We start from the raw sequence: 8,958 nt of genomic DNA, 5'->3' as shown, positions 1-8,958 counted from the left end.
TGAATATCAGAAAAACTGCATTTAATTGGTGGACTGGTTTTAATTACAACACACCTGCCATAATTGTTTTCTTTACTAAAGTAGAGGTTTATTATTATTTATTATTATTATTATTATTGCCACAGCTGTAGCCTCGGGTGGATCAGGACCAGATTCAGCCCCCTGTACCGGCAGGATAGAACAGCGGCATCTGGTAAGACAAGGGGCGGCGGACTATGCATTTTTGTAAATAACAGCTGGTGTACGATATCTAAGGAAGTCTCGAGCTATTGCTCGCCTGAGGTAGAGTTTCTCATGATAAGCTGTAGCCCACACTATCTACCTAAAGAGTTTTCATCTGTATTTTTTGTAGCTGTGACATACCACCACAGTCAGAGGCACTAAGACAGCACTCAATGAGCTGTATTCCGAACATATGCAAACAAGAAAAGGCAGAGGCGGCGCTCCTAGTAGCAGGCGACTTTAATGCAGGGAAATTTAAATCAGTTTTTCCAGTTTTTCCAAATTTCTATCAGCATGTTAAATGTGCAACCAGAGGGGGAAAAACTCTGGACCACCTTTACTCAACACACAGAGAGGCATACAAAGCTCTCCCTCACCCTCCATTTGGCAAATATGACCATCATTCTATCCTCCTGATTCGTGCTTACAAGCTAAAATTAAAGCAGGAAGTACCAGTGACTAGATCAATAAAAGTGGTCAGCTGGAAGCAGCTAAACTACAGGACTGTTTTTCAGTCTGGAATATGTTCCGCAATTCCTCCGATGGCATTGAGGAGTACACCACATCAGTCATTGGCTTCATCAATTAGTGCATCAATGATGTCGTCCCCACAGTGACCGTACCTGCATACCCCAACCAGAAGCCCTGAATTACAGGCAACAACCGCACTGAGCTGAAGGCTAGATCTGCCGCTTTCAAGGAGTGGGACTCTAACCCAGGAGCTTAACCTCTAGCGTCGAGCAATCCCGTACCCGGAGCGTAATCATAGCCTCAAGCTCATTACCATAACGCAATGTTTCCTATTCATGAAAATCGCAAATGAAATGAAATAAATATATTCAAACATAAGCTTAGCCTTTTGTTAACAACACTGTCATCTCAGATTTTCAAAATATGCTTTAACCAAAGCTACACAAGCATTTGTGTAAGAGTATTGATAGCTAGCATAGCATTAGGCCTAGCATTCAGCAGGCAACATTTTCACAAAAACAAGAAAAGCATTCAAATAAAATAATTTACCTTTGAAGAACTTCGGATGTTTTCAATGACGAGACTCTTAGTTAGATAGCAAATGTTCATTTTTTTACAAAAAGATTATTTGTGTAGACGAAATAGCTCCGTTTTGTTCATCACGTTTGGCTAAGAAAAACACCGGAAAATGCAGTCACTTACAACGCCGAACTTTTTTCCGAATTAGCTCCATAATATCGACAGAAACATGGCAAACGTTGTTTAGAATCAATCCTCAAGGTGTTTTTCACACATCTATTCGATAATCTATCAGTGGTGGCAGCTGGCTTCTCATCAGAAGAAAACGGAAAAATACTGCAGCTGGAGATTACGCAATAATTGCGACGGAGGACACCAAGCGACCACCTGGTAGATGTAGTCTCTTATGGTCAATCTTCCAATGATATGCCTACAAATACGTCACAATGCTGCAGACACCTTGGGGAAAACGTGGAAAACGTAAGCTGACTCCTAGCTCCTTCACAGCCATATAACCATATTAGCCTCCAAACCATAGTAGCCTCCAAACTCGTCATCAAGCTCAAGACCCTGGGTCTCGATCCCACCCTGTGCAACTGGGTACTGGACTTCCTGACGGGCCGCCCCCCAGGTGGTGAGGGTAGGTAACAACATCTCCACCCCGCTGATCCTCACCACTGGTGCCCCACAAGGGTGCATTCTCAACCCTCTCCTGTACTCCCTGTTCACCCACGACTGCGTGGCCATGCACGCCTCCAACTCAATCATCAAGTTTGCGGACAACACTACAGTGGTAGGCTTGATTACCAACAATGACGAGACGGCCTACAGGGAGGAGGTGAGGGCCCTCGGAGTGTGATGTCAGGAAAATAACCTCACACTCCACGTCAACAAAACAAAGGAGATGATCGTGGACTTCAGGAAACAGCAGAGGTAGCACCCCCCTATCCACACCAATGGGACAGTAGTGGAGAGGGTAGCAAGTTTTAAGTTCCTCAGCGAACACATCACGGACAAACTGAACAAACTGAATTGGTCCACCCACCCACACAAATCAAATCAAAGCAAATCAAATCCAATTTTATTTGTCACATACACATGGTTAGCAGATGTTAATGCGAGTGTAGCGAAATGCTTGTGCTTCTAGTTCCGACAATGCAGTAATAACGAACAAGTAATCTAACTAACAATTCCAAAACTACTGTCTTATACACAGTGTAAGGGGATAAAGAATATGTACATAAGGATATATGAATGAGTGATGGTACAGAGCAGCATAGGCAAGATACAGTAGATGATATAGAGTACAGTATATACATATGAGATAAGTATGTAAACAAAGTGGCATAGTTAAAGTGGCTAGTGATACATGTATTACATAAGGATGCAGTCGATGATATAAAGTACAGTATATACGTATGCATATGAGATGAATAATGTAGGGTATGTAAACATTATATAAGGTAGCATTGTTTAAAGTGGCTAGTGATATATTTACATCATTTCCCATCAATTCCCATTATTAAAGTGGCTGGAGTTGAGTCAGTGTCAGTGTGTTGGCAGCAGCCACTCAATGTTAGTGGTGGCTGTTTAACAGTCTGATGGCCTTGAGATAGAAGCTGTTTTTCAGTCTCTCGGTCCCTGAATTGTTAGATAACTTGTTAGATATTACTGCACGTTCGGAATTAGAAGCATTTCGCAACACTCGCATTAACGTCTGTATGTGACCAATGAAACATGATTTGATTTGATGTGTGTAAGATCTTTAAACAGGTCAACTATTCAGGCCCAGACGGATGACCAGGACATGTACTGTCCTGTTGAAAACAAATTATAGTCCCACTAAGCCCAAACCAGATGGGATAGCGTATTGCTGCAGAATGCTATGGTAGCCATACTGGTTAGGTGTGCCTTGAATTCTAAATAAATTACAGACAGTGTTTCTGTCTGCAGCGATACACCATCCCATCTGGGTTGGGCTTAGTGGGACTATCATTTGTTTTTCAACAGGACAATGACCCTGAACCCGATTGAGATGAGTCGGACCGCAGAGTGAAGGAAAAGCAGCCAACAAGTGCTCAGCATATGTGGGAACTTCTTCAAGACTGAGAATGCCAAGAGTGTGCAAAGCTGTCATCAAGGCAGAGGGTAGCTATTTGAAGAATCTAAAATCTAAAATATATTTTACTTTGTTTAACACTTTTTTGGTTACTACATGATTCCATGTGTGTTATTTCATTTTTTTGATGTCTTCAATATTATTCTACAATGAAAATAGTTTAATAAAAATGTAAAACACTTTTGACTGATACTGTAAATACAAAGTAAATAAAAAGAGTATCTTATCTTCTACATGACTAACAGTCATTAACTAATGAAAATACTACCAAGAATTTAGTTCAACTTCCACCAAGCTACTGCAAAGTTAAATTACTAGTTGAACTTCATGTAGTTCACACACACACATAGACACACACACATAGACACACACACACACATAGACACACACACATAGACACACACACATAGACACACACACATAGACACACACACATAGACACACACACACACACACACACACACACACACACACACACACACACACACACACACACACACACACACACACACACACACACACACACACATTAATGCAGTGTCGGTATATCTGAACAAATACCTGATCAGTAATCACACCCACTAATCAGCCATGGCCAAGGAGTGTGTGTGTGTGTGTGTGTGTGTGTGTGTGTGTGTGTGTGTGTGTGTGTGTGTGTGTCTATGTCTATGTCTATGTGTGTGTGTGTGTGTGTGTGTGTGTGTGTGTGTGTGTGTGTGTGTGTCTATGTGTGTGTGTCTATGTGTGTGTGTGTGTGTGTGTGTGTGTGTGTGTGTGTGTGTGTGTGTGTGTGTGTGTGTGTGTGTGTGTGTGTGTGTGTGTGTGTGTGTGTGTATGTGTGTGTGTCTGTGTGTGTGTGTGTGTGTGTGTGTGTCTGTGTGTGTGTGTGTGTGTGTGTGTGTGTGTGTGTGTGTGTGTCTATGTGTGTGTGTGTGTGTGTGTGTGTGTGTGTGTGTGTGTGTGTGTGTGTGTGTGTCTATGTGTGTGTCTATGTGTGTGTGTGTGTGTGTCTATGTGTGTGTGTGTGTGTGTGTGTGTGTGTGTGTGTGTGTGTGTGTGTGTGTGTATGTGTGTGTGTGTGTGTGTGTGTGTGTGTATGTGTGTGTGTGTGTGTGTGTGTGTGTCTGTGTGTGTGTGTGTGTGTGTGTGTGTGTGTGTGTCTATGTGTGTGTGTGTGTGTGTGTGTGTGTGTGTGTGTGTGTGTGTGTGTGTGTGTGTGTGTGTGTGTGTGTGTGTGTGTGTGTGTGTGTGTGTGTGTCTGTGTGTGTGTGTGTGTCTGTGTGTGTGTGTGTGTGTGTGTGTGTGTGTGTGTGTGTGTGTGTGTGTGTGTGTGTGTGTGTGTGTGTGTGTGTGTGTGTGTGTGTGTGTGTGTGTGTGTGTGTGTGTGTGTGTGTGTGTGTGTGTGTGTGTGTGTGTGTGTGTGTGTGTGTGTGTGTGTGTGTGTGTGTGTGTGTGTGTGTGTGTGTGTGTGTGTGTGTGTGTGTGTGTGTGTGTGTGTGTGTGTGTGTGTGTGTGTGTGTGTGTGTGTGTGTGTGTGTGTGTGTGTGTGTGTGTGTGTGTGTGTCTATGTGTGTGTGTGCACTCATCTGTCGCTTCTCTGGGAGCCAATTAGATCGCAGAAACGTAGACTCAAGCGGCTTGAGTACACAAACACACACAAGTAGTCTATATTCATACACACACACTCACACTGTGTACAGTATGTCCATACACAGATATACACATACTTTATATTCATTCACACACACATTGAGAAGGAGTCTTGAGTGAGTGAGTGAGTGAGTGAGTGAGTGAGTGAGTGAGTGAGGGGGGAGGGAGGGAGGGAGGGAGGGAGGGAGGGAGGGAGGGAGGGAGGGAGGGAGGGAGGGAGGGAGGGAGGGAGGGAGGGAGGGAGGGAGGGAGGGAGGAGGGAGGGAGGGAGGGGGGGTGAGGAGGGGAGTTGATAGAAAAAGCCTCCACGATGCAAATCTGTAGCAGACCCACAGACTGTAGACCGGCTCCGCAGACACACTCTTCTCTAAACAACCTCTACTGAGAAATAGTTTCACACACCACCTCCACACTGCTTTCTTTCTCTAGTCTCTCTGTCTCTCTGTCTCTCTGTCTCTCTCTGTCTCTCTCTGTCTCTCTCTCTGTCTCTCTCTCTCTCTCTGTCTCTGCTCATACACTCTAGTCTGAACACAACTCAGCAGACAAGAGCCATACAGCAGTGAGAGAGAGGAGAGAGGAAAGAGAGAAAGAGAGAGAGGAGAGAGAGAGAGTGGCGAGAGAGGAGAGAGAGAAACAGAGTTGGAGAGAGGAGAGAGAGAGAGAGAGAGAGAAGAGAGAGAGAGAGAAAGAGAGTTGGAGAGAGGAGAGAGAAAGAGAGTTGGAGAAAAGGAGAGGAGAGAGAGACAAAGAGAAAGAGAGAGAGAGAGGGAGAGACGGATGAAAGAGTGAAGGAAGTGTATGGTGCTGTGTGTTCTCCAGAGGCTGAGGCAGTGAGCCACTGTGCCCCCTCTGAAGGTTCTACTCCATGGAGAGACAGACCCACCAGCCCCCCTTAGCCTGGAGGACCTGGCCCATCCCCTACCGACTCAGAAGGAGGGAACAACGAGAGAGAGAGAGGAGAGAGAGAGAGCGACAGAGAGAGAGAGCGACAGAGAGAGCGACAGAGAGAGAGAGAAAGAGAGAGAGAGAGAGAGAGAGAGAGAGAGAGAGAGAGAGAGGAGAGAGACAGAGAAAGAAGAGAGGATAAAAGAGGAAAGCTAGAGTGGTAGGCTGTCCTAGTCAACTGTTGTTCAGTGATGACATCAGGACCATGTGACCAGGTCTCTCCAGTGACAGCAGAAGGAAGGCAGGCAGGAAGGAGACAAAGTTTAAAGCTGGTGTCTGTCTGTCTGTCGGGTAGTGTGAGGCTCCGCTCTCCTCGCCTCCCAGCAACCACAGACACGCCAGCCACGCCACGCTGCCACGCTTGGCCCTCTGGGTAACATATCTCTGGGAGTTTAAATGGTTAATGTGATCGGGTCTGCACCAGTCACAGGGGCTAACGCAGCACCGCACTACCTTAGCCAGTAAGGACGTTCCAACCCGACCACACTCACCCAGCTAGCGACTTCCACACCACCACCCCCAGCCCTCCGCAAAGACAATCCATTTTTTTCATCTGAACCAGACCTGGTCGTTACTTGCGGTCGTCTGAATACTTGACACCAGAAAGACTTTCTTGTGGATGTTTTTTTTCTTTCTTCTCTCCTTCTCCATGACTTGGTGCATGCTCTTGGTTTAGGAGCTAGAGGTCAGGGGTCAGGCTTACCACAGTGGAACCACCAGTAGGCTTTGGTGTCACGGCAACGAGGAGCAGCAATGGCTTCCAACAGCCTCTTCAGTACTGTTACACCATGTCAGCAGACCTTCTTCTGGGGTGAGTACACTACTCTGTCTGTTGACAGACTACTGTCTCACTTTGACTGTTGGATGAGGCTGTGTCTGAGTTAGTGTTTGACCGTTGGATCAGGCTGTGTCTGAGTTAGTGTTTGACCGTTGGATCAGGCTGTGTCTGAGTTAGTGTTTGACTGTTGGATCAGGCTGTGTCTGAGTTAGTGTTTGACTGTTGGATCAGGCTGTGTCTGAGTTAGTGTTTGACCGTTGGATGAGGCTGTGTCTGAGTTAGTGTTTGACTGTTGGATGAGGCTGTGTCTGAGTTAGTGTTTGACCGTTGGATGAGGCTGTGTCTGAGTTAGTGTTTGACCGTTGGATGAGGCTGTGTCTGAGTTAGTGTTTGACCGTTGGATCAGGCTGTGTCTGAGTTAGTGTTTGGATCAGGCTGTGTCTGTTGGATGAGGCTGTGTCTGAGTTAGTGTTTGACCGTTGGATCAGGCTGTGTCTGAGTTAGTGTTTGACCGTTGGATGAGGCTGTGTCTGAGTTAGTGTTTGACCGTTGGATGAGGCTGTGTCTGAGTTAGTGTTTGACCGTTGGATGAGGCTGTGTCTGAGTTAGTGTTTGACCGTTGGATGAGGCTGTGTCTGAGTTAGTGTTTGACCGTTGGATCAGGCTGTGTCTGAGTTAGTGTTTGACCGTTGGATGAGGCTGTGTCTGAGTTAGTGTTTGACCGTTGGATGAGGCTGTGTCTGAGTTAGTGTTTGACCGTTGGATGAGGCTGTGTCTGAGTTAATGTTTGACTGTTGGATGAGGCTGTGTCTGAGTTAATGTTTGACCGTTGGATGAGGCTGTGTCTGAGTTAGTGTTTGACTGTTGGATCAGGCTGTGTCTGAGTTAGTGTTTGACCGTTGGATGAGGCTGTGTCTGAGTTAGTGTTTGACTGTTGGATCAGGCTGTGTCTGAGTTAGTGTTTGACCGTTGGATGAGGCTGTGTCTGAGTTAGTGTTTGACCGTTGGATGAGGCTGTGTCTGAGTTAGTGTTTGACCGTTGGATGAGGCTGTGTCTGAGTTAGTGTTTGACCGTTGGATGAGGCTGTGTCTGAGTTAGTGTTTGACCGTTGGATGAGGCTGTGTCTGAGTTAGTGTTTGACCGTTGGATCAGGCTGTGTCTGAGTTAGTGTTTGACCGTTGGATGAGGCTGTGTCTGAGTTAGTGTTTGACCGTTGGATGAAGCTTTGTCTGAGTTAATGTTTGACTGTTGGATGAAGCTTTGTCTGAGTTAATGTTTGACTGTTGGATGAAGCTTTGTCTGAGTTAATGTTTGGGTTCAGGTTAGAGGTTGGGGTCTGGGTCATTGTTAGGGTTAAGGCTTGGGATCAGGGTTAGGTTTAAGGGTTGGGTCTTGGAACAAGGAACATTTAATAACCTAAACAACAATTTGGGGATTTGTAGTGTGTAAATATGAACCAGCTAAAAGCCTGACTGTGAGATGATGGTATGTGCCTCATGATGTTGTTAGTAAATATCTCTGGAAGAGGGAGATGACATGTTTGAACAACTTAAAGCTACATTTGTCAAGCAACACAGGAACGGAGAAATTTCAACGTAAACAAACGGTCAACAACAGAATGGATTTACAGTGGAGCATTGGAACAAAATGTGACGAGAACAGACAGGGAATACCGGGGCTGTGTGGTTATGTGTGTGATGCCTGTGTGTTATGTGTGTGTTTACTGTGTGTTAGGTGTGTGTTTACTGTGTGCTAGATGTGTGTTATCTAGCTGTGTGTGTGCTAGATCAGAAGATGGATGCCGAGTCCAGAGGTTTCTCAGTATGTCTCTCTATTCAATTTGGAGGGACATAATTTCCCTGGCTCATATACTGGAGGGAGATCTTTTCCCTGGCTCGTCTACTGGGAGGGAGATCTTTTCCCTGGCTCATATACTGGAGGGAGATCATTTCCCTGGCTCATATACTGGAGGGAGATCATTTCCCTCCTGGCACATATACTGGAGGGATATCATTTCCCTGGCACATATACTGGAGGGAGATCATTTCCCTGGCTCATATACTGGAGGGAGATCATTTCCCTGGCTCATAACCTGGAGGGAGATCATTTCCCTGGGAGTCCCATAGGGCGGCGCACAATTGGCCCAGCGTCATTCGGGTTAAGGTTTGGCCGGGGTGGGCCGTCATTGTAACTGACTTGCCTTGTTAAATAAAAAAGATACAAAGATCATTTTTGCCTTTACAGATAGAGTTG

General features: G+C 45.6%; 1 protein-coding gene across 1 annotated transcript in view; it reads left to right on the top strand.

The window, feature by feature from the left end:
- Positions 1-6,077: 6,077 nt before the first annotated feature.
- The window catches only part of LOC112239220 (runt-related transcription factor 2), a 238,812-nt gene continuing 235,931 nt past the window's right edge, over positions 6,078-8,958 (top strand). Inside the window, 1 exon segment of the mRNA XM_042300561.1 lies at positions 6,078-6,737. Coding sequence (XP_042156495.1) covers positions 6,680-6,737 — 58 coding nt within the window. The 5' untranslated portion in view covers positions 6,078-6,679.

Source organism: Oncorhynchus tshawytscha, linkage group LG18, assembly GCF_018296145.1.
Source record: "Oncorhynchus tshawytscha isolate Ot180627B linkage group LG18, Otsh_v2.0, whole genome shotgun sequence".
Lineage (NCBI taxonomy): Eukaryota > Metazoa > Chordata > Actinopteri > Salmoniformes > Salmonidae > Oncorhynchus > Oncorhynchus tshawytscha.
This window is presented reverse-complemented; position numbering and strand designations above follow the sequence as displayed.